The sequence below is a fragment of the Polyodon spathula genome, chromosome 24 (assembly GCF_017654505.1).
Source record: "Polyodon spathula isolate WHYD16114869_AA chromosome 24, ASM1765450v1, whole genome shotgun sequence".
Lineage (NCBI taxonomy): Eukaryota > Metazoa > Chordata > Actinopteri > Acipenseriformes > Polyodontidae > Polyodon > Polyodon spathula.
The window spans coordinates 25,404,759-25,431,427 of record NC_054557.1 but is presented as its reverse complement, the minus strand read 5'-3'; the positions used below and the strand labels follow the sequence as shown (position 1 = coordinate 25,431,427).

At 45.7% G+C, this 26,669-nt stretch overlaps 1 protein-coding gene across 1 annotated transcript in view; it reads left to right on the top strand.

Annotated features, from left to right (window-relative positions):
* The first annotated feature begins 3,213 nt into the window (after positions 1–3,213).
* The window catches only part of LOC121298975 (ras/Rap GTPase-activating protein SynGAP-like), a 357,605-nt gene continuing 334,149 nt past the window's right edge, over positions 3,214–26,669 (top strand). Inside the window, exon 1 of the mRNA XM_041226381.1 lies at positions 3,214–3,313. Within this exon, the coding sequence (XP_041082315.1) occupies positions 3,223–3,313 (91 nt within the window). The 5' untranslated portion in view covers positions 3,214–3,222. The remainder of the gene's footprint in view (positions 3,314–26,669) is intronic.

The following is a 26,669-nucleotide window of genomic DNA, read 5'->3' as shown; positions in this document are numbered from 1 at the left end:
CTACATCTACACACACAAACACATCCTCTACTTCTACACACAAATCTCCTCTATGTCTACACACACCTCCTCTACATATAAATACACACAAACACCTCCAATACATTACATTTATACACACACCTCCTCTACATCTACACAAATACACTCCTCATTTACATCTACACACACCGCTCTACATCTAGAGACATGCAACTCCTCTATATGTACACACAGACACCTACTCTGCATCTACACAAACACATCCCCTATATCTACAAACTTACAAATCATATACATCTGCACACACACCTCCTCTACATCTACACACACACACACCTCCTCTATGTACACAGACACACCCCCTCTACATCTACACTCACACCTCCTCTAAATCTACACACACACCTACTTTACATATACACACAGACTTTCTACATCTACACACTCAGCTCCTCTACATTTGCAGACATACACTTCCTCTACATCTACACACACACACCCTTTACATCTACACACATCACCTGCATCTACACACACATACAAACACTTCCTCCTCATCTACACACACAACTCCTATATTAACTCCTATAACTAAATCTATACAATAACCTCATCTACATCTACACACATCTCCTATACATTTAAACACACCTGCTCTACATCTACACACACCTCCTCTACATATACACACACCTCCAATACATCTACACATACACACCTCCAATACATCTACACAAACAACTCTTCTACATCTAAACACACAACTCTTCTACATCTAAACACACTTCCTCTACATCTACACATACACCTCCTCTAGATCCACACACACATCCCGAACATATACACACACCTCCTCTACATCTACACACACTACCCTTCTCTACATTTGCAGACATAGACCTCATCTACATCTACACACACACCTCCGCTACATCTGCACACACAGACCTACTCTACATCTACATGTACACAGACACCTCCTCTATATCTGCACACACCTCTACATCTACACACTCACACCTCCTCTACATCTACACAAACACATCCCCTACATCTACACATACACACACACATCCTCTATACCTGCAGACACAAACACCTCCTCTACATCTACACAAGTACCTCCTCTACATATACACATATGTATACACACCTCCTCTCCATCTACACACCTCCTCTAGATGTACACAAACACATCCTGTACATCTACACACATACCTCCTCTACATCTACACAAACACCTCCTCTACATCTACATACACACAGCTCCTCTACATCTACAAACACCCTCCCTCTACATCTACACACACACACATCTTCTACATCCACATACACAGACCCCCTCTACATTTACACACACTACCCTCCTCTACATCTACACAAACACCTCCTCTACATCTAGACAAACACCTCTGCTACATCTACACACACCTCCTCTACATCTATATGTACACAGACACTGCCTCTATATCTACACACAAACCTCTACATCTGCACACTCACCTCCTCTACATACACACACACCTTCTCTACATCTACACATACACGCCTCCTCTACATCTACACAAATACCTCCTCTAAATCTACACACACATATCGTCTGCATCCACAAACACACCTCCTCTACAGATATACACACACCTCCTCTGTATCTACTCACACATCTCTGCTACCTCTATACACACACACACACACACCTCCTCACCACATGTTCTTCATACACACACACTGTGGTCTAGACAGGTTCAGACTGTGCTATTCACAGAAAAAGTCAAAGTATGTTTTACAGGATGTTCTCATATCTAATCCCTGTTCTAGACAGATTCACAGTAGTGCCATATTCTCTCCATTTCTTAAAAATTGACTTTACTGTGCTCCAGGGTATATTCGATGCCTTGGAAATGTTCTTATATCCTACCCCTGATTGGTGCTTTTAAAGAACCTTATTCCAGATTTGCTTTGAATGTTCCTTCGTCTTCATGATGTAGTTTTTGTTAGGAAATGTACTAACCAACTGTGGGACCTCCCAGAGACAGGTGTATTTAATCTGAAATCATGTGAAACACCTTAATTGCACACAGGTGGACTCCATTCAACTAATTATGTGACTTCTAAAGACAACTGGTTGTACCAGAGCTTATTTAGCTGTGTCATAGCAAACGGGGTGAATCCTTATGCAATCAATTATTTTCCATTTTATATTTGTAATTAATTTAGTTCAAGTTGTAGATTTTATTTTTCACTTTGACATTTATGGACTTTTTTTGTGTTGATCAGGTCTAATGGATTTAATCAAATATTTTAAACAGAGATATCAAACAAAATCACAGAAAATGTGAACAAAAAGTATTAAACGTGACACACTGTGAAAATGAAAACATTACAAAGTTAGTATCGGGTATGACCTCCCTGAGCATTAACGCAATCCTGGCAGCTTTGACGCATAGACCTGATCAGCCTCTGGATACACTGGTGTGGGATGTTCTGCCATTCTTCTGAGGAGCTGCAGCCAGCTGACGAAGGTTGGTCATTGTTGTCTCGCTGGATGGCACTGGCGATTTGGTCCCACAGATGTTTTATTGGACTCAGGTCAGGAGAAAAAGCTGACCACGGCAAGACCGTGACATTGTTTTCTTGAAGTCGTGCAAATGTAAACGTAAAGTTCCCTCAGTTGTCATTGTTTACCCAATTATTGATTATCAGTTATACCAATCTTATAACTGTTGTGATCAAGTTAACTGAAGCCTCTCATATTTAATACAGGATTACTGTCCAATTTTTCTTTCACACTTTTGAGGAAAATCATTTTATTTTACTTTGCTTGTTTCCATAGAAATGTGTCATCTCTGCAGTGCATTGTGGGACTGTAGTGTAGTGCACAAAGAAATACATGTCCCAGAATTCACAGGGGTAGCACTTTAGGTAGGACGACAGAAAGGCCACATGCACTTGATTACTGACCGCATTCACTACATCCGTGACAGATTTTCATTGTCATTGAATTGCATTGATTGGAACTCAGTGTGAGTAGCAACGCAGCTTTTCTTGCTGTGAAACCAAAACATTTGTAACAGGTTTGTTTCAATTTAATTTAATACCTGATAACAAAACATGTGAAAGAGAATTGCTCTGCAAATCAGAGTATCTGCACGCACATTTCTTCCTCTCTTTCTTCCTCTCCTCCTCCCCCGACCCTGCACTGTGACTCCTGCCCTGTGTTTCCAGGTCCACCCCTTGTTGATGCGGGAAAGGAGAGCAGAGACGCATCGGAAAAAGCTGCTGCGGCGCACTGTGAGCGTCCCTGTGGAGGGGAGACACCACTCCGAGCAGGGTAAGAGAGGAGAGGGGGAGACACCACTCCGAGCAGGGTAAGAGAGGAGGGGAGACACCACTCCGAGCAGGGTAAGAGAGGAGAGGAGACACCACTCCGAGCAGGGTAAGAGAGGAGAGGAGGACACCACTCCGAGCAGGGTAAGAGAGGAGAGGAGACACCACTCCGAGCAGGGTAAGAGAGGAGAGGGGGAGACACCACTCCGAGCAGGGTAAGAGAGGAGAGGAGACACCACTCCGAGCAGGGTAAGAGAGGAGGGGAGACACCACTCCGAGCAGGGTAAGAGAGGAGAGGGGAGACACCACTCCGAGCAGGGTAAGAGAGGAGAGGGGGAGACACCACTCCGAGCAGGGTAAGAGAGGAGAGGAGACACCACTCCGAGCAGGGTAAGAGAGAGAGGGGGAGACACCACTCCGAGCAGGGTAAGAGAGGAGGGGAGACACCACTCCGAGCAGGGTAAGAGAGGAGGGGAGACACCACTCCGAGCAGGGTAAGAGAGGAGAGGGGACACCACTCCGAGCAGGGTAAGAGAGGAGAGGGGACACCACTCCGAGCAGGGTAAGAGAGGAGAGGGAGACACCACTCCGAGCAGGGTAAGAGAGGAGAGGGGACACCACTCCGAGCAGGGTAAGAGAGGAGAGGGGACACCACTCCGAGCAGGGTAAGAGAGGAGAGGGGACACCACTCCGAGCAGGGTAAGAGAGGAGGGGAGACACCACTCCTAGCAGGGTAACAGAGGAGGGGAGACACCACTCCACTCCGAGCAGGGTAAGAGAGGAGGGGAGACACCACTCCGAGCAGGGTAAGAGAGGAGGGGAGACACCACTCCGAGCAGGGTAAGAGAGGAGAGGGGGAGACACACTCCGAGCAGGGTAAGAGAGGAGGGGAGACACCACTCCGAGCAGGGTAAGAGAGGAGGGGAGACACCACTCCGAGCAGGGTAAGAGAGGAGGGGAGACACCACTCCGAGCAGGGTAAGAGAGGAGGGGAGACACCACTCCTAGCAGGGTAAGAGAGGAGGGGAGACACCACTCCGAGCAGGGTAAGAGAGGAGAGGGGGAGACACCACTCCGAGCAGGGTAAGAGAGGAGAGGGGGAGACACCACTCCGAGCAGGGTAAGAGAGGAGAGGGGGAGACACCACTCCGAGCAGGGTAAGAGAGGAGAGGGGGAGACACCACTCCGAGCAGGGTAAGAGAGGAGGGGAGACACCACTCCGAGCAGGGTAAGAGAGGAGGGGAGACACCACTCCGAGCAGGGTAAGAGAGGAGGGGAGACACCACTCCGAGCAGGGTAAGAGAGGAGAGGGGGAGACACCACTCCGAGCAGGGTAAGAGAGGAGAGGGGGAGACACCACTCCTAGTAGGGTAACAGAGGAGGGGAGACACCACTCCTAGCAGGGTAAGAGAGGAGGAGTGGTGAGCACCCCGAGCAGGGTAAGAGAGGAGGAAGGACACCACCCCGAGTAAGGTGAGAGAGGAGGGGAGAGCACTCTGAGCAGGATAAGAGAGAAGGAGGGGTCACCACCCCAAGCAAGGTGAGAGAGGAGGAAGGGACACCACCCCGAGCAGGGTGAGAGGAGGGGGTACACCACTCTGAACAGCGTAAGAGAGAAGGAGGGGTCACCACCACGAGCAGGGTGAGAGAGGAGGAGCGGTGAGCACCCCAATCAGGGTGAGAGAGGAGGAGGGGACACCACGCCGAGCAGAGTAAGAGAGGAGGAGGGGGGAGCAGCTCGAGCAGGGTGAAGGTGTTCATTGTAAAGTCAAGTCTCTTGGGAGTAGGTGTTTAGCCAGTGTGCTGAATGGTGAAGCAATGTCACTTCATCTAGGAAGTGTCAGTGTTGCTGGTTGACAGTAAAGCTCAGACTGGAACCATTAAACCCAGTTATTGTTAAAGTATTGACTGCTTCTGAGATAACTAAGACAATTAAAACCAGAAAGTTCCAGTTATGCTGCATTCATAAAACAACTGGGTGCTGTGCTGTACCATCTCCCCTTTCTCCTCTCTGTCTCTCTCTATATAACAAACTGGGTGCTGTGCTGTACCATCTCCCCTCTCTCCTCTCTGTATCTCTCTATATAACAAACTGGGCGCTGTGCTGTACCATCTCCCCTCTCTCCTCTCTGTCTCTCTCTATATAACAAACTGGGTGCTGTGCTGTACCATCTCCCCTCTCTCCTCTGTCTCTCTCCATCTGTATCTATCTCCCTCTCTTCTGTCTCTCTATCTCTCTATACCTTTCACTGTCCCCTTTCTCTCCATCCCCTACTCATTTCTATATCTCCCCCTCTCTAACCCTCCCCTCTATATCCCTCTCTTTCTAAGTCTGTTATGACCTAGTTAATTCATTTCTATATGAATTCATGTGTACGTCTTTGACAGATACGACGTGGGTGGCTTCAGTTTTTTTTTTTTTTTCCGTAGAGAAACATTCCGTAGAAAAGCTACTAGACCCTTTCCTTCCTTCTCTCCTACTCCCTCTATCTCTCTTTTCCTCTCTCCATCTCTTACTCTCCCTCTCTGCTGTTTCCTCTCCCAGTCTATTTCCTCCCTCTCTTTCTTTCTCTCTCTCTCCCGCTCTCACTTTGTATCTTGTATAATTATCTCCATGGTAACGATTACAGAGACGTTTCAAAACCATGAAAGGAGTTTCCACCCTTCCTCATTTCAAGAGTTCTCTGCAGCACCGGGTGTGAGAGAGAGATGAGGGGGAGGGGGGAGGAGAGGGGGAGAGAGAGGGAGAGGGGGGAGGGGAGAGAGAGAGAGGGAGAGGTGAGGTGAGGGAGAGAGAAATGAGAAGAGAGAGGGAGAGAGAGGTAAAGAAGTGGAGGGGGAGAGGGAGAAAGGAGAGAGAGATAAAGAAGGGGAGGCGGGAAATGGAGGTGAAGATGGGAGTATCTTGGATGGGAGTAACTTTCCTCCCCGTGTTGGTGCTGCATGGGTTAAAGGTCTAAGTTATAGGCTTGTGGTTGCCATGGAGACAAGAGAGCCTGTTTCCCCAGCAGGTGGCATGTGATTGGTTGATGCTGTGCATTCTTTGGAATCATCCCAGATGGACTAGCCCATCAGGGGAGAGAGAGAGAGGTGGGAAAGGGGGGGGGGGGTTCTGCATTTCTTTCAATACCTGCAATTGTGATTCATCCCAGGAGAAGTTAACCATTCGACTGCCTGCTGAAACAAATCTCATACTAGCATGGAGTGTAGTCAGTGTAAGTGTGAGTGTGTGCATGTGAGAGAGTTTTAGTTAGTGTGTAAGTGTGTAAGTGTGTGTGCCTCTCTCTGTATTGGAGTATCTGTTTGTATCTCTGTTTTGAGATCTGCTGTCACTGTGTTTGCCTTGCAGTGCGGGCTGGATGAATGCTGCTTCTGAACAGTTATGTATTATTATTATTATTATTATTATTATTATTATTATTATTAAGTCATTTTTAGCAGACGCTTTTATCCAAAGCGACTTACAGACACTTGGGGGTGAGCTATGCATCACAACTGCTGCAGAGTCACTTACAATAGGACCTTGGTTTTATGTTTCATCCAAAGGACGGAGCACAAGGAGTGACTTGCTCAGGGTCGCACACAGTGAGCCAGTAGCTCAGCCAGATTGAACCTGGATCCTCCTAGTTACAAGTCCCTTTCTCTAACCACTGAACCAGCAAGCCTATCTATATAACAATAACAACAAATACAAACTCAAAACATAAAGATAAAGACACTCTCTCTCTCTCTCTCCTCTCTCTCTCTCTCTCTCACACACACACACACACACACACACGTCTTTTACAGCCACTATCATTTAAACGTGTGTTCCCATTCTCAGTATTTACACGGGTCACCAGTGCGATTCGAGTCAGGGCAGGGTCTCGTTTCATCATCCCCCGTCTTTGCGCGTTCCCGCCAGCTTGAAGGTACCCGCAACAACCAAGGCTTTCTACGTGCCCGCGCAGCCGTCCCCCTCCTCTGTGATAGTGCTTGCGTTTTCCGAATAGCGCCTCTTCGTCAGCCGGCTGTGAGAGAGGGACAAGGCAAGCTGTGAGAGAAAATCACCCTGACATTCCTACACCTGAAATCAGCCCACTATTTGGTACTGCACTGTGCTGCGCTCTGCTGCACTGTAGTATTGTACACACATTCCAGGCAGGTGAAGACCATAATGAGGTGGACGATGCAGATAGCCCACGTCCTCCCCAACGAGTCATTGGTTTATTAGCACGGCTGCTGCATATCTGTTGACGCTGTTCACTGGATAATAGCAGTACTGTCGCCTGCTTTACTCAGACTGGTGGTCAGTTCTGGACTGGTGGAGGGTTAATGGTTTTCTGCGGGACCAATGTGAGGTTGATTTGACGCTCAGAGGATCCGGTTGACTTTGCCAGATGTTTTATTACTAGCGCGTCTCATCACCTCTGCCAGTCTCCCGAATCGGCAAAAAAAAAAAAAACATGCCGGCCCCCAACACCAGTGGCATGAACCCGGGATCCCGAGAGCTGACGAGGGTAATTATCGTTGTTAGCCCCGATGAGAGGTGGGTATTGGAAGGGTTACTAGAGGCGGCACAGCGACTGAGTGCTGAAGGAAAGCTTGACCAGCCGCAGGAGGGACAGAGAGCACAGAAGCTGCGATCAGCCGGACTTGGGGAGAGGCTCCCGGGTATGCAGAGCCTTGCTGACCGGGCATTCTAACACATATACCTGAATGGACGTGTCAACACGCGTGTGAGCGTATTGGGATATTAATTTAGGATTGTTTTTGTATCGATGTATCTACTTATTGAACAGACCAAAGGATGAAGCGATGCCACCTGCAGCCTCCCTGCTTGAACCAGTTACACAAACAGCGGCTCGGAGATGACAACCAAGCCGGAGATGGCCCTCAGTTCCTGGGTACAGTTCACATAATGTTAGTTCTGGAGAGCTAATACTGCACTCGGAGCGACCTCTAACGTAGCACTGTTGTGGTAAACCTGTCGCTTTTTGTTTTGTTATTTATTTGTCATTTTCTATGGGTGCCTGGCAGCATGTCTCCTTAACGTAAACGCAAATCCATCGCAAAGTGGATTTAGTACAGCCAATTAACTGAAACCAGGTGTAGCGACATTTACCTGCAGTGAATATCGCGTGAAAAAAACAACCACGCTGCTAATCGCTTTTAACTGGGACAGAGTGTTAAAACGTTGACCAGTAAAATCAATCCAGCGAACGAGGGCAGATTAACCCGGCTTTCAGTGCGTCTGCAAAGGCTATAGGGAGGCTGCCCCCCACCTCTCCGCCCTGTGCCTTACCCCCCACAGATCGACGAGCTCACGCAGCCGCACTGCCGGGCGCCAGGCGTGGTGTACCCGGCAACAGGTACGTTCACCCCGGCTGGAGCTTGAATTGACGGGAACATGCATTCTACAGACCGTTGATAGATCAGCCACCCCTCGGAAACACGCTGGATGTTGTTCTTTAAGAGAGAAATCATCGTTACCCGTTTTTATCCCTCTCCTCAAAGCAAATACGGCGCTCCATAGTACTGAACGTGGAAGCGGAAGAGCCAGGGAACTGAGTCGTGACTGAAGCGAGGTAGGCTATTGTACTGCATTTATTTGTTTAATTATTTATTTAATTAATCTGAATGATTGTGTGGAACAGATTCAGAGTGACAGCTGTAAGGAATACTCTTTTCACATAAGAATGTCTGTGTAGGACTAACTGGAAGTTTCATCATTCTCAAGTGTGCCAAATTCTTTATAAAAAAAAAAAAACAACTGAAATACACTGTCACGTGATGAGACTGTGCATGTGCTGTAATCAGAAAGCAGCCTGTGCCTTATTTATTCAAGTCAAGGTCGACTATCAATGCTCTAACCACACTGTGTGTAATGACCTGACTATGAATGCTCTAACCACATTGTGTGTAATGACCTGCCTCAAGCCCCTTCCACACTGGCACTCCTACCCGGGTCTGGACCCGGGTTCTGTCTATCCAGATCTCAATCCCGCACAGTGTGAAACCACATACCTGGGTCGGACCTGGGCTCTGGGTCGATGCTCTTTGACCTGGTCCGAGCGAGACAAAATGCATGACGACTGTTCGTGAGCCGACGCTATAACAAACAGCCACGCCTGCGGGAAGGTTTCACCTCCACAAAGGAACCTTTCTGTTTATTCTGTTCAGATTTGTGTTGCTTGAGACACACCATAAGCCAGATTGCAGCAGATGTAGAAACATTTGCTCTAATCAACATTTGGGCTGACGGTTCAATGCAGAGAAGCTTGGATGTACTTGCGTCTGTCACACAGGTCAACCCTGCTTTATCAAAAGCAGTGTGAAATAATGTGTCCGACTCGCATAACACCAGGTCCTGACCCGGGTAGTTTCCGACCCGGGTAGAGCTGCTAATGTGCAAGGGGCTTCACAGTCTCCTCTGCCATTCAACTGCATTGATCTTCATTGTGCCCCTGTCCTCAGACTGCAATATCAAACTTATACAAGGGGCCTTTTCAACACAGGAGTGCCAGCCTGGTCTGTACTGTATCACTACTATGTGTCCAGTACAGTGAGTGTGTTGTGTGTGTGTGTGTGTGTGTGTGTGTGTGTGTGTGTGTGTTTGCAGTGTGTGTGTGTGTGTGTGTTCCAGTACAGTGTGTGTGTGTGTGTGTGTGTGTGTGTGTGTGTGTGTGTGTGTGTGTGTGTGTGTGTGTTCCAGTACAGAGTGTGTGTTCCAGTAGTGTGTGTGTGTGTGTATGTGTGTGTGTGTTCAGTTGTCACACATACACAAACATACACAAGGCCATGTCACACACACGCACACACACACACACCACACACACGCACACAAAGGTCATGTCACACACACACAAAAAATCATGTCTCAAACACACAATGTGTACAGTGTGTGTGTGTGTGTGTGTGTGTGTGTGTGTGTGTGTGTTCCAGTACAGAATGTGTGTTCCAGTAGTGTGTGTGTGTATGTGTGTGTGTTCCAGTACAGTGTGTATGTGTTTGTATGTGTTCCGGTACAGTGTGTGTGTGTGTGTGTGGTGTGTGTGTGGTGTGTGTGGGTTTTTTTTGGGTTCCAGTGTGTGTGTGTGTTCAGTGTGTGTGTGTGTGTATGTGTGTGTGTTCCAGTACAGTGTGTATGTGTTTGTATGTGTTCCGGTACAGTGTGTGTGTGTGTGTGTGTGTGTGTGTGGCGTGTGTTCCAGTAGTGTGTGTGTGTTTAGTACAGAGTCATGTCTGTTACAAATGTTTCATGTGTGTGTGTGTGTGTGTGTGTGTGTGTGTGTGTTCCAGTACAGAATGTGTGTTCCAGTAGTGTGTGTGTGTATGTGTGTGTGTTCCAGTACAGTGTGTATGTGTTTGTATGTGTCAGTGGGTGTGTGTGTGTGTGTGTGTGTGTGTGTGTGTGTGTGTGTTCCAGTACAGTGTGTGTGTGTTTTAGTACAGAGTTTGTGTGTTCCAGTACAGTGTGTGTGTTCCAGTACAGTGTGTGTGTGTGTGTGTGTGTGTCCAGTACAGTGTGTGTGTGTGTGTGTGTGTGTGTGTGTGTGTGTTTTAGTGTGTGTGTGTGTGTGTTCCAGTACAGTTTGTGTGTGTGTGTGTTCCAGTTACAGTGATTGTGTGTGTGTGTGTTCCAGTACAGTGTGTGTGTGTGTTCCAGTACAGTGTGTGTGTGTTTTCCAGTACTGTGTGTGTGTGTGTGTGTGTTCCAGTACTGTGTGTGTGTGTGTTCCAGTACAGTGTGTTGTGTGTGTGTGTGTGTGTGTGTGTGTGTGTGTGCGCGTGTGTTCCAGTACAGACGTGTGGTGTGTATGTTGGTACAGTGTGTGTGTGTGTGTGTGTGTTCCAGTAGTGTGTGTGTGTGTTCCAGTACAGAGTGTGTGTGTCATTCCAGTATACCCAGTGTGTGGTGTGTGTTCCAGTACACGTGTTTGGTGTCACACACCACTACACACGTTAAACACACCACACAAGTGTGTCACACACAAAAGTGTCATGTCACACAGTACACGTAGGGAGTGTATGCGTTCATATACACACACACATGCACGGGTGTGTGTGTGTGTGTGTGTGTGTGTGTGTGTATGTATGTTTGTATTCAGCACACTGTGTGTGTGTGTGTGTGTGTGTGTGTGTGTGTGTGTGTGTGTGTGTGTGTGTGTGTGTGTGTTTAGTACACTGTATGACGTGTGTGTTGTGTTCATGTACACAAGTAATTATATATATACACACATACACAACACATTGTGTGTGTATGTGTGTGTGTGTTCAGCACACTGTGTAGGTGTGTTTGTGTCTCTGGGGAGTCCGAAGCCTCTGGCTTTCAGAGTCCCAGCTCTTGTGCTGCTGTTGGTTCTTCCTCCTGGACGGAGGTGTGCCCTGATTCCTGATGCGCCTCCCCTCCTCCCGCCTCCCCCGCACTCTCTCTTTGAGCAACTCTTGAATTAATTCCATTGCAGAGGTGAGCCGAGTTTTCCGGATGAAATGTGTCAGGCAGCGGAGCACTCAGGGTTCAGTATGTAATGAAATAACAAAACAAACCGGCCACTTTGCTTTTAGAATAAAAAACTGAACAAGTGCTCCACCAGTGCCAGCGTTATTTCTACCTGCTGTATCAATTCTGCAGAGACTGAAGCACAGAGCAAGGGGAGCAGCTCAGCTACTGTGGAATTTGTGTGTGTGTGTGTGTGTGTGTGTGTGTGATTGTGTGATTGTGAGTGTGTGTGATTGTGGAATTGTGAGAGTGTGTGTGATTGTGGGATTTAGAGTGTGTGTGATTGTGGGATTGTGAGTGTGTGAGTGTGTGTGGGATTGTGGGATTGTGTAAATTGGAGTATGTGTGATTGTGGGAATGTGAGTGTGTGATTTGGAGTGTGTGTGATTGTGGGATGGTGAGTGTGTGTGTGATTGTGGGCTGTGGGCTTTAGAGTGGGTGGGATTGTGGGATTGTAAGTGTGTGCAGGATTGTGTAATTTGGAGTGTGTGTGATGGTGTGATTGTGTGATATGGAGTGTGTTTGAATTGTAGACTGTGTGATTGTGTGTTTCTGTGCTCTGCGATTTTTGCTACAAACTCTGGGAAAATGAATAACATAGTTTCCATGGAAACAAAATAAACAGAAATAATTTCAACTGGTAATCTAGAGAGAGAGAGAGAGAGACAGAGAGAGAGAGAGAGAGAGAGAGAGAGAGACAGAGACTTTTTGACTTTTTATTTAAACAGTCCAAATACAATCCATTAAAATTCAAAAAAGGTAAAACACAACTAAGATTCCTACTGCCTCAGCAGAAATAAAAAAAATCATGTTCTCCTTAAAAACAGATTTTAAACAGAATAAAAGGATCATAAAAAAATCAATAAAAAACAGTGTTTTCTTTCTGTTAAAAACAGATTAAAGCCAAAATTAATAAAAACACTGTAAAACAAACAAAAAATAAATAAAAATAACAATAAAATTAGAACAAAAACTGGAGCTCCCACTCCTCACTCACATCACACAAGGCGTCTCTCACATACCACCTCTCCTGGAAGTCCTCCAGGTTATTATTTAGTTTAAAAACTTCAAAGTCCACTCTTATTCGGCTGACCACCAACACCCTGAACCGCAGCACGGCATCAGTCAGCCCGGTCCCAGAAACTTGTTCTTTCTGGACTTTAAAATGGCTAATTTTGCCTGACACATTACAAAATTAATTAAAACACACCTGTTTCTCTTTTTAAAACTGTAGGGATCCCCAAAGATAAAAAGCTGTTTATTGAACTCCTCACCCAGGCCTTGCAGGAGCTCCTGTAAGAGATGGAAGAGTGGTCCTAGCCTAACACACTCGCTGTACATGTGGAACACTGTCTCCTCTGCAGAGCAGAAACAGCACTCTGAGCTATTACTGGAATCACCTCTGTGGAGAAACCTGCCGGTGGACACAATACAGTGCAGGATCCTCCACTGCAGGTCCCCCGCTCTCTAAGTGAGAGGCAGTTTATACAGAACCCTCCATACTGGCCTGTGCCCCCCCTCTACCTCCAGATATGCCCTCCACCTTGAATCTTCCAACCCCCTCAACTGGTGAAAATGTGACATCTTCACACACAACTGGTAGATTTTCTTACTCCCTGTTGTGTGAAGAGTTAAGTCTTTAACTGTGTTAACGTTGAGTAGCATTCCCTCATTCCCTCCACCCCCCTCTCCTTCACCTACTGCTGGACACACCATCAACCCTGGAAAGATGAAGTCTTGTCTCTGCTCTGTGCCACTGGACATCTCCTCCCTCAAAGCCTCCCAGAGCTCAGGGGAGAGAGAGCTTCTCAGCTCACTAACCATTTTTTCTGCCAGCCTCTCAGAGTGCCAGCCCAGCCGCCCGGCCAGCTGTGTAGCAGTCAACCAGCAGGAGAGGTCAAGGTTGATCGAATGTCTCAGCCTGGTCACTCCTGCCCTCACAGAACCGGCACAGAGCATCATTGACTGAAAGAAATGCACAGGGAAGAGCGGATTGAAGAATAGTGGTTCCTCCAACAGGACCCTGCCTGCACAGACCCCTCATCTCTCTCCATCCTCACTGCCCTCCAGGCATCTAAAATGCTCAAGTAAAAACAAGGGAGACCTATTTTAGCTAATCAAGTACTATCAATTAAAAACAGGTGTTTGCCTATCCCTAGCACCCCTACTCTGCTGAGAAAAAAACAAGCCAGCCTATTCCAAAGAGCCTCCTCCCCAGCGTACAGGAGCCTCTGAACCGCCTGCAGTCTGAAGGCTGCTACCCTGCTGGCAATGCTGACCAGCCCCTGCCCCCTTTCATCAGTGGGGAGATACAGGACTGCTGGCCGCAACCAATGTCTCCCTCTCCAGAAGAACTCCAGCAGTATTCTCTGGATCTCTTGCACCATACCGCGGGGAGGGTCCAGACACACCAGCCTGTGCCACAGCATGGAGGCCACCAGATTATTAATCACCAGGACCCTTCCCCTAAAGGACAGCTGGGTCAGCAGTCCCCTCCATCTCTGCAGCCGCCCCCTCACCCTGTGCGCCTCGGGCAGGACAGGGGGTGTGCAATCATGCCACTGTCACTTTGCCACATGTCACTTTGCCCAGTTAACTTTTGCCGTAGATGCTCTCTGTAATTGTAGTGCCTCGATGTCTCCGTCACTGCACACAAACACATTCACATCATCTGCATATGCAGACACCTTCACTATGACAGGGGAGGGTGAGGAGGGCACTGCCCAGCCAACCAGCCTACCCCTCAGCAGGTGCAGAAGGGGTTCTATGGCCAGTGAATAAAGCATTCCAGACAGGGAGCAGCCCTGCCTAATACCCCTGAACACTGGGAAAGGTTGACTCAGCCCATTGTTGATATTTAAAATGCTAAAAACATTTAAGTATAAAAGCTGAATGTAAGAGATAAAAACAGGGCCAAACCCTAAGGCTAGTAGGGTTCTAAAAAGGTATGTGTGGTCGACCCTGTCAAACGCCTTCAGCCCAACATTCAAATTACATGTATTAGCCATTGATAAAAAGTCTTGAATTAAAAACAAATTATCAAAAATGGAGTGTCCAGGTATACAGTAGGTTTGGTCCATGTGAATTACAGCTCCTATACATGTTTTTAATCTATTGGCCAAACATTTTGAAATTATTTTAAAATCAGAACATAAAAGCGAAACAGGTCTCCAGTTTTTTAACAAACACAGGTCTCCTTTCTTGGGCAGCAGTGTGATTACTGCCCTTCTGCAACTGAGGGGCAGTTCTTTATCCCGGAGGCTCTCTCCCAACATCTGCAAAAAGTCCTCTCCAATCACAGTCCAGAATTTTTAAAAAAATTCAGCGGGCAGTCCGTCAATGCCAGGAGCTTTTCTGTTTGAAGGCTGTGTAACAGCAGTGGTCAGCTCCTGATATGTTAGTGGCTTATCTAATTGATGTTGTTCTTCTTCGCTAAGGGTGGGTAAATCCTGAAGCAGCAGCTCCATATCCTGTTGGTCACATGGCTCTTTACTGAATAATTCAGTATAAAATTTACTGCTTCCCTGCTAATCTCCTCCCGGCTGTACTGCTCCCTGCCGCAAGGTATCCGGATGCAATGCATCTGCCGGGTGTCTGCTCTCCTCCTTTCCAAGCCAAAAAAGAAACTGGAGGGGGTGTCCATGTCTTTCAGTTCCATGAAACGAGAGCGCACCAGCACCCCCTTCACTCTCTCCTTCAGCAGGCTGCCCAGCATGTGCTTCTGCTCCCTCGGGGTTTTCAGGGTCTGCTCCTGGTGGTCTGTGTCCAGGCTGCTCTCTAACTGGAGAATTTTAAGCTCCAACTCTTTCATTGCTGTGCTCAGTGACCCAGTTGAATTGAGTGTGTATTGCTGGCAAAAGATTTTAATCTATGTTATGCCAATGTCCCACCACTGCCTCATATTTTTATAGAGTGTTTTTTCTTTTTTCCATATGTTCCAAAATTGCTTGAATTGCTTTACAAAAACTGTGTCCTGTAATAACTTTACATTAAAATGCCAGTAGGAGGTGCTGTGAGAGTCAGTGGTAGGTATTACTGTAACTAACAGGCAGTGGTGGTCAGAAAAGGCTACTGGGAATGATGTTGGCTTTAATGAATTTATTCAAATGAGTATGTGACGTGTAGAAGCGGTCTAACTTTGCTCTATATATTTGTTGTGAGCGACAATGAGCCCAGGTGTATTGCCTTGCATTAGGGTGCAGACACCTCCAGACATCAACCAGGCCACTGAACTGAAAAACTGCAGCTAATTCACTGGAGGATTGGGGATTGGGCTCCTCATTGTTTCTATCCATAGTAAAATCAACAGTGCAGTTAAAATCTCCTCCCACTACCACCACATCATCATTATCAACACTTGAAAGAGCTTGCTTTAGTTTGGTAAAAATTAAAATATGTTCCCTCCCCTTATTTGGTGCATAAATATTAATAAAACCAAATACAGTGCCACCCAACCTTGCTCTCACTTTTAATAACCTCCTCTTTATAATCTCTTCAATATCTAAAATTGTTGCTCCTAGGCTGGGCTTAAATAAAATTGCCACTCCTGCACTAGTGCTTGAACCATGGCTCAGTACACATGGCCCCTTCCATTCTGCCAGCCACGCTGCCTCATTCTCACTGTCTGAGTGCGTCTCCTGCAGCAGGGCTACCCTCGCCCGCTTCTGCTCTAAAAACTCACACAGCTGCACTCTTTTAAAAGACTGTCTGCAGCCATTCATGTTAAAAGAAATAAAAATGCACTTTTACATAGCGGCTAAAAATAATAAAACTGACAGAGTAAAACAAGCAACAATAAAAAAATTCTTAAAAGAAATATCCATTAAAAATATTATTATTTGGCAACATTAGCGATCTTTTTATTAATTATTTGAACATATTTTTTAAGGCGGTACCTTTTTTGCTGGTTAAATTCCTCTAATGTTGCCTTTCGTGTGACGATGTGTGCTGAGTGGAGGAACAATCTCAGATCTGGGAAGAAGTTTTCAATTTCAACCCCTCTTTTCCCTTTTGTATTTTCCATGAATTGTTTAAATTCATCCAGGTTATACATTTTTTCCCCCCTGTTAACGGGTTGGCTATCGGGAATGTCAGAGATAAGCGAGGAGTCAGAGAGCTCCCCCTCCATTTCCTCTCCTCCGTCCTTGCTGTCTGCTCTGCCATCCACGACTGTCCATTCCTCCGCAGCTCTCTCCACCTCCACCTCCCCGCTCTCCTCTTCTCCTCCCAGCACAGCCACAGCCATCACCACTGCTTCTGCCTCTGTCTGCGCTTTCTGGGGTTCAGAGAGAGAAGAGCAGCACAGCGCTGGGTTTGGAGCCCATCACCGTGCCGCTCCTCTCTCCCTCCATATCAGGAGGGACAGACATCCCTGCCTGAGACGGCAGGCTCCCCTCCAACACAGACCCGGGGGTCTGCTCCATTACCCATTTGCTGTTAGGCAGATCTGCAGGTTCTTTATTTCTCACTTTTTTTTTTTTTTTTTTTAGTTACCATGACATATGACTTGTCATTCTCAGTAACTTCTTTTTTTGAAGGACCTTGGCTGAGTCTCTTCAGCCTCGACTCAGCTGTCGGCGGCTCCATTTGATTTCGTGGCTCCTTGGTCTCTGCAGACTCCGGCTGCCGCTCACCCTCAACATCCCCAGCCTAATCCCTGTCATCAGTAAGAACATAAGAAAATAAGAAAGTTTACAAACGAGAGGAGGCCATTCGGCCCATCTTGCTCGTTTGGTTGTTAGTAGCTTATTGATCCCAAAATCTCATCAAGCAGCTTCTTGAAGGATCCCAGGGTGTCAGCTTCAACAACATTACTGGGGAGTTGATTCCAGACCCTCACAATTCTCTGTGTAAAAAAGTGCCTCCTATTTTCTGTTCTGAATGCCCCTTTTTCTAAACTCCATTTGTGATCCCTGGTCCTTGCTTCTTTTTTCAGGCTGAAAAAGTCCCTTGGGTCGACACTGTCAATACCTTTTAGAATTTTGAATGCTTGAATTAGGTCGCCACGTAGTCTTCTTTGTTCAAGACTAAACAAATTCAATTCTTTTAGCCTGTCTGCATATGACATGCCTTTTAAGCCCGGAATAATTCTGGTCGCTCTTCTTTGCACTCTTTCTAGAGCAGCAATATCTTTTTTATAGCGAGGTGACCAGAACTGAACACAATATTCAAGATGAGGTCTTACTAGTGCATTGTACAGTTTTAACATTACTTCCCTTGATTTAAATTCAACACTTTTCACAATGTATCCGAGCATCTTGTTAGCCTTTTTTATAGCTTCCCCACATTGTCTAGATGAAGACATTTCTGAGTCAACAAAAACTCCCTAGGTCTTTTTCATAGATTCCTTCTCCAATTTCAATATCTCCCATATGATATTAATAATGCACATTTTTATTTCCTGCGTGCAGTACCTTACACTTTTCTCTATTAAATGTCATTTGCCATGTGTCTGCCCAGTTCTGAATCTTGTCTAGATCATTTTGAATGACCTTTGCTGCTGCAACAGTGTTTGCCACTCCTCCTACTTTTGTGTCGTCTGCAAATTTAACAAGTTTGCTTACTATACCAGAATCTAAATCATTAATGTAGATTAGGAATAGCAGAGGACCTAATACTGATCCCTGTGGTACACCGCTGGTTACCACACTCCATTCTGAGGTTTTTCCTCTAATCAGTACTTTCTGTTTTCTACATGTTAACCACTCCCTAATCCATGTACATGTGTTTCCTTGAATCCCAACTGCGTTCAGTTTGAGAATTAATCTTTTGTGCGGGACTTTGTCAAAAGCTTTCTGGAAATCTAAATAAACCATGTCATATGCTTTGCAATTATCCATTATCGATGTTGCATCCTCAAAAAAATCAAGCAAGTTAGTTAGACACGATCTCCCTTTCCTAAAACCATGTTGACTGTCTCCCAGTACCCTGTTACCATATAGGTAATTTTCCATTTTGGATCTTATTATAGTTTCCATAAGTTTGCATATAATAGAAGTCAGGCTTACTGGTCTGTAGTTACCTGGTTCAGTTTTGTTTCCCTTTTTGTGGATCGGTATTACGTTTGCAATTTTCCAGTCTGTCGGTACCACCCCTGTGTCAAGAGACTGCTGCATGATCTTGGTTAGCGGTTTGTAAATTACTTCTTTCATTTCTTTGAGTACTACTGGGAGGATCTCATCCGGCCCAGGGGATTTGTTTATTTTAAGAGCTCCTAGTCCCTTTAACACTTCTGCCTCAGTTATGCTAAAGTTATTTAAAACTGGATAGGAACTGGATGACATGTGGGGCATGTTGTCAGTATCTTCCTTTGTAAAAACTTGTGAAAAGTAATCATTTAACATATTTGCTATTTTTTTTTTCTTCCTCTACGATTTTGCCATTTGTATCTCTTAAACATTTAATCTCCTCTTTGAATGTTCTCTTGCTGTTGTAATATTGGAAAAACATTTTGGAATTGGTTTTAGCTCCCTTAGCAATGTTCATTTCTATTTCTCTCTTGGCCTTTCTAACTTCCTTTTTGACTTGCGTTTGCAGTTCTGTGTACTCTTTCTGCGTACTTTCTTTTTGGTCCTTTTTTAATGCTCTGTAAAGTGCCTTTTTTCGCTGAATATTTTTTTTAATTGATCTATTAAACCATTTTGGCAATTTAGTTTTACATTTAGATTTGTCTACTTTAGGGATATAATTGTTTTGCGCCTCTAGTACTACATTTTTGAAGAACAACCATCCTTCTTCTGTGGGTGTTTTCTCTATTTTACTCCAATCTACTTCTGTTAGTCTCTGTTTCATACCTTCATAGTTTGCTTTTCTAAAATTGTAAACCTTAGCTTTAGTCTTTACTTTTGGGGATTTAAAAAACACTTCAAATGAGACCATGTTGTGGTCTGAGTTTGCCAGTGGTTCTCTGACCTCTGTTTTAGTTATTCTATCTTCATTATTTGAAAAGACTAAATCAAGGCATGCCTCCCCTCTAGTCGGTGCCTTGACAAATTGTGTTAGGAAGCAGTCATTTGTCATTTCCACCATTTCTATTTCATCCTTCGCGCTACCCACCGGGTTTTCCCATTTTATTTGGGGGAAGTTGAAATCCCCCATTAGTATGGCTTCTCCTTTGCTACACACATTTCTAATGTCATTGTATAACAGATTATTGTGCTCACCGTCTGAATCTGGCGGTCTATAGCATGCTCCTATTATTATGCCTTTTGAATTTTTGTCTGTTATTCTGACCCATATTGATTCGGTTTTATTTTCTTTGTCCAGGTTTAACACCTGGGCTTCAAGACTGTTTCTTATGTATAGCGCTACCCCTCCTCCTCTTCTGTCCTGCCTGTCTTTCCTATACAGTGTATACCCACAAATATTATATTCGTCCCCATCACTCTCAGATAACCACGTTTCTGTAACACCTATCACATCATAGTTACCTGTTAGTGCAGTAGCTTCAAGTTCTAGAATTTTGTTTCTGATACTTCTAGCATTTAGATAAATACATTTAATGGTTGTCTTACCTGAGTTGTTGTTCTTGTTTTGATGCGGTCTCCCTTCTGTTTTTTTTGTTGATTTCTCCCCCCTTCCTTTCTAGTTTAAATGCTTCCGAACCTGCTCGAGGATCTTTTCTCCAAGTAGACTAGTTCCCTTGTTATTTAAATGCAGTCCATCCCGTCTATACAGATAGTCCTCGTTGTAGAATGTGGTCCAATGATCAAGATAGGTGAAGCCTTCCCGTGTGCACCACGTCTTCAGCCATGCGTTTTGATTAATTATTTCCAGCTGTCCATATGGTCCTTTGCAAGGTGCGGGTAGTATACCAGAAAATACCACAGTTTTGGTTTTCTCTTTTAATTTCCTTCCTAGCTCTCTGAATTTGTTTTGCAGGGATTTTGGTCTGTCTCTTCCAATGTTGTTTGTACCGATGTGGACGACTACTACCGGGTCGTCTCCTGTTCGTTCTAGGAGCCTGTCCACGTTCTCAGTGATGTGCTTGACCGAGGCTCCCGGAAGGCAGCACACTGTTGTAGTAAGGGGGTCCAAACTGCGAATTGAACTTGCTGTGTTTCTCAATATGGAGTCCCCAACAATCATGACCTCCCTTCTTTTTGCTGTCTGGTCACCACTGTCAATAGGGTCCTGGATGTTGTTCCTTTCATTCTCTTGTTGTTGGTTCTGCTCATCAAAATTCTGAAGTGACTCAAATCTGTTGGTTGTTTTGATTTCTGGTGGTTGTGTTTGACGAAGTTTCTTTTTTTCCCTGCTTCTGCCTACCTGAACCGAGCTGTTTTGACCTTCTATCTCCCTGGTGGCTTTCAGTCTGTTAGGGGTGATGCAGACTTCCATGAATTGTGGGTGTGCCAGTTCCTCAAGATCCTGTTGCTGTCTCACTTCTTCCAGCTCCATTTCTAGCATACTTACTAGTTTATGCAAATCTTGGATCGCGCGGCACTTTACGCACACTTGGTTTAGCTCCGCTGGGTTTTCTCGGATTTTCCACATCAAGCAGGTGTCACAGATTACTGGCTTGAAGACCATGTTGAGGTTTTTTTTTTTTTAAGTTTAGTTTCTTCTGCAGCTGTCAACCTGCTTTCAAACTGCTTCGAAACTGCTCTGTACTTTTCCACGCCTGTACTTCTCCCACTCGCTGTCGCTTCCACTCGCTGTCGCTGGGAAGACTGCCTCGTTTAACTGCGTTGTTCTGCTGTGCTGTTGGCTCCTCCCCTCGCCCGTGTCTCAAAACGGCGCTGAATTTGAATCAGCTGCTCCGAGTTTCAGCTTGTTTGTTATCAGAAAAACACACGCGGCTGTTTGGCGAGCTGCTGCTGTGTTTCCCCAATGTCCTGTTTTTTCTGATTAAAGCAATTCAAGATGCAATTTCTCCTTTCTGCTTCGAAACTGCTCTGTACTTTTCCACTCCTTTACTTCTCCCACTCGCTGTCGCTGGGAAGACTGCCTCGTTTAACTGCGTTGTTCTGCACCCAGTTTTTTTTCGAGCAGGCTTTCCTTTGGTGTCCCTGTTCCCTACAGTTAAAGCACCGTATTGTGTCTGAGCTGACAAACACAACACAGCCCATACCCTCCACACTGAAGCTCCAAGCGACATCAATCACCTGCCCCGGGTTATTCAGCAGTATAAACGCCTGTCTCCGAAAACAGGACGTGCTTAACATTGGCATTTTTACAACCCTAATGGAATGTTTTTAATTGGGGACACCAGCTTGCCATACCGGAGAAGTTCATTGTCCAAGATCTCATTTTTTAAAAACGGCGGCACGTTAGACATAATAACCTTGGTAACAGGGGTTACTAAGGGGGACACTCACTGAAAATCCTTCCTCCACCAGTTGATTGACCAGCGATACCTCTTTTAAAAAGATAACAAATATCTTATTCATGCGGGAAGCCGACACTATGTTTTCATAGCCGACTACCTCTGCTACTGCCAGCAAGCACTCCTCCACCGAGACGACGGTATCTGGCAAGCAGCTAACCCGGTGTCGGCGGCTGAGAGCCCCCAGCCCTCCAGAGTGAGATCCCATAACGGAATCTACACACACACACACACACACACACACACACACACACACACACACACACACACAACACTACTCAGTAAGCAGTAAAATGCAAACCAAAACAAACGAAACAAAGATATATAAGCAAACTAAACGATTAACAAATAATTATAGTATATTGCAAAAAATGGTAGCAAAAAAACACCCTCCTACCGCACCAGCTTTCAAACGCTACCACCTCCCTCCAAGCTCTTCCCACAATCCCACAAACCTCAGAGAGAGAGAGAGAGAGAGAGAGAGAGAGAGAGAGAGAGAGAGGGGAGTGGAGTGGAGAAGAGATAACCCTCTCTTCAATTCAGCCTCTCATCCCTGCTTCTCTTTTCTTCTCAAGAGGTCTGGGTTCCCAAGTGCAATAAGTATGTGAGCTACCCAGCATTCAGACAGACACCCCACCTCCCTCTCCGGCTCTCTCCCTCCCTCAGTTTCCCTCTCCTACTCTCTCCCTTCCTCTCTCTCCCTCTCCCCTCTCTCACCTCCCTCCCTCTCCCCTCTCCCTCCCTCTCCGTCTCTCACTCCCTCACCCTTGCTCTCCCCTCTCTCTCCCTCTCCAGCTCTCTCCCTCACCCTCCCTCTCACCTCTCTCTCCCTCACTGACTCTCTCCCTCACCATCCTTCTCCCCTTTTTCCTCTCCCACTCTACCCACTCCCACCCTACCCTCTGTACCTCCCTCTCTGTTTCTCTGTCATGTGACGCAGAGAAGGTGCTGATTGGACAAGAGCTGTATTTTAACAAGGTTCATTACAATCAGAGAGGGGAGGGAGAGATGTGGAGAGATATAGGGAGGGAAGGAAAGAGGGAAGTGGAAATAAAGGGAGAGTGAGAAGGATAGGGAGCAAGGACACGAGAGAATGGGAAAGAGTGCTTCTGTGTGATTATGTAAACATGTGCGGGGGTGAGAGGAGTGTATTTATAGAATCTGTAATAAAGGGTTTAGAATTAGAGAGAGAGAGAGAGAGAGAGAGACACTTTGACTTTTAAGATCCTTTATTTAAATATTTCAAATAAAATCCATTAAAATTCAAAAAAAGGTAAAACACAATAAAAGTCCCAAAATACATCATGTTCTCCTTAAAAACAGATTTTAAACAAAATAAAAGGATCATAAAAAAATCAATAAAAAACAGTATTTTTCCCCTGTTAAAAACAGATTATAGCCAAAATAAAAACACTGTAAAAAAAAATTAAATTAAAATTTGAACAAAAACTGGAGTTCCCCCTCCTCACTCAAATCACACAAGGCGTCTCCCACACACCACCTCTCCTGAAAGTCCTACAGGTTACTGACCAGTTTAATATACTCAAACTCTACTCTGATCTGGCTGACCATGAGCACCCTGAACTGAACCACTAAACTGGTCAGTCCAGAACCAGAGAGTTGATTTTTCCTTGCTTTAATATGGCAAATTTTGCCTGTCTAATTAAAAAATTAATAAGAACACATCTGTTTTTCATTTTAAAACTGTACAGAACCCCAAAAATAAAAAAAAGCTCCTTATTAAAAACAACCCCTAAATTACTCAGGATTCCCTGCAGTAAATTAAAAAGTGGTCACAGCCTCTCACACTCACTGTAGGCATGAAAGACAGTTTCCTCTGCTGGGCAAAAAGCGCACTGCTCACTAATACTGGGGTTCACTCTATGAAGAAACCTGCCTGTGGACACAACGCAGTGTAGAATCTTCCACTGCAGGTCCCCCACTCTCTTAGCGAGGGGCGGCTTGTACAGCACCCTCCACACTGGCCTGTGCCCCTCCTCTACAGATAAGTAAGCTCTCCATTTGGAGTCTACCAGACCCTTTAGCCTACTATACTCTGGCTTTAACACACAGTTTGTATATATGTTTGCTATTTATTGTGTGAAAGAGAATTTCCTCCACATTCTGCAATTTAAGCAAAGTCCCTCCATTCTGTCCACCCCCCTCTCCTTCCTCACCTACTGCTGGTGACACAATCATCCCTGGAAATAAGGAAAGCTGTCTCTGCTCTGTGCCTCTAGACAGCTCCTCCCTCAAGACTGCCTTGAGCCACGGGGAGAGGCAACCCCTCAACTCACCCATTAGTCTTTCTACAAGCCTCTCTGAGTGCCAGCCTAGCTGTGCAGTTAGCTGGGAGGTAGTTAGCCAGCAGGAGAGCTCAAGGTTTAACAGGTGGACCATTCTGGTTACACCTGCTTTTAAAAAACTGGCACAGAGCGTCATTGACTGGAGGAACTTAACTGGAAAGAGTGGATTAAAAAATAGGGGCTCCTCAAACAGGTCCTGCCCTGTCAATGACTCCATATCCCTTTCCACCCTCACCAACTGCCAAGCATTTAAAATATTTTGATCAAAAGGAGGAAGTACTGCTTTACAAAAACTGGTGTTCTCAATTAAAAACAGGTGTTTTCCTAACCCCAGACCCAATTCTATTGAGAAGAAAACAGGCCAGCCTCTTCCAATGAGCCTCCTCCTCATTGTACAGGAATCTCTGAACCTCCTGCAGTCAGAAGGCTGCCACCCTGCTGAAAATGCTGACTAGCCCCTGCCCCCCCTCATCACTAGGGAGGTAGAGGACTGCCGGCCTCAAACTGTATCTCCCGCTCCAAAAGAACTCCAGCAACACTCTCTGGATCTCCTTCACCAGGCCCTGGGGTGGGTCCAGGCATACCAGCTTGTGCCACATGCTAGAGGCCACCAGATTATTAATAACAAGCACCCGGTCCTTGAAGGACAGTTGGGCCAGCAGTCCCTTCCATCTCTGCAGTCACCCCCTCACCCTGTCCAACAAACCCTCACAGTTCTTCATCATGTAGTTCTCTATTCCGAGGTGCACCCCTAGCACTTTAATGCCTGTTCTGTTCCATTCCAGCCCCTCAGGCAGGACAGGAGGGGTGCCCTCATCCCAGCTGCCTGACAGGAAGGTGTCACATTTTGCCCAGTTTACTCTGGCAGAAGATGCTCTCTGGAACTCATTTAGAGTCTGCTGCAGTGCTTGGACATCTGCATCCCCACTCACAAACACAGTCACATCATCTGCATAGGCAGACACCTTCACTGTAGCAGAGGAGGGTGTGGAGGGCGAGGAGGGCACTGTCCATCCAGCAAACCTGACCCTCAGCTGGCGCAGCAGGGGCTCTATAACCAGCGAATACAGCAAACCAGACAGGGCGCAGCTCTGCCTTATACTCCTGCACACTGGGAAGGGCTGACTCAGCCCATTGTTGATCTTTAAAATACTAAAAATGTTGGAATATAAAAGCCGAATATAAGAAATAAAACCAGGACCGAACCCGAAGGCTTCCAGTGTATGAAAGAGGTAGGTGTGGTCGACTCTATCGAAAGCCTTCTCTTGATCCAGGGAGACCATTCCTACATTAAAATCACAAATATCATTTATAGTTAAAAAATCTCTAATAAAAAACAAGTTATCAAAAATAGAGCGACCCGGTATACAATATGTTTGGTCCATATGTACCACAGTTCCAATAACTATTTTCAATCTATTAGCGATTGTTTTTGATAAAATATTTAAATCAGAACATAAAAGTGACACAGGTCTCCAATTCTTTAGCTGGCAAAGGTCTCCCTTCTTGGGCAGCAGTGTAACCACTGCCCTATGGCAACTAAGAGGCAGTTCCTTGTGGCTGAGGCTCTCTCTCAGAACCTGGAGCAAATCCTCCCCCGTTATATCCCAGAAAATATTATAAAATTCTGCTGGCAGTCCATCGATCCCGAGAACCTTTCCGCTGGGAGCTGCTTGACAGCGGCGGTCATCTCCTGTTGGGTTAGCGGTGCGTCCAGCTGAATCTGCTCTTCCTCACTGAGGCTGGGTAACCCCTGGAGCAGCCTCTCAGTGTCGTTTAGGTTGCACAGTTCTTTATTATAAAGTTCCTTGTAAAAATGCACCGCCTCTCTGCTGATTTCCTCCTGGGGTGTGCAGTTCTTTCCCACCAGGAGTCCTGATACAGCACAGCTGTCTATTGTCCGCTCTCTTCCTTTTCAGGTTGAAGAAGAAACTGGTGGGGGCATCCATGTCTCTCAACTCCATGAATCTGGAACGCACAATCGTCCCCTTCACCCTTTCCTTCAGCAAGCTCCCCAGCGCGATTTTCTGCTCTTTTAGGTTCTCCAGGGTCTGTTCTTTAAATTCTGAATTTAAACTTTCCTCTAGGAGGAGGATTTTTGACTCCAGTTCTCTCACGGCTGTGTTCAGTGACCTGGTTGCATTTATAGTATATTGTTGACAAAAACATTTTATTTGTATTTTGCCAATGTCCCACCACTGTCTTAAATCTTTATATTGTGCTTTTTCTTTTTTCCAAATTATCC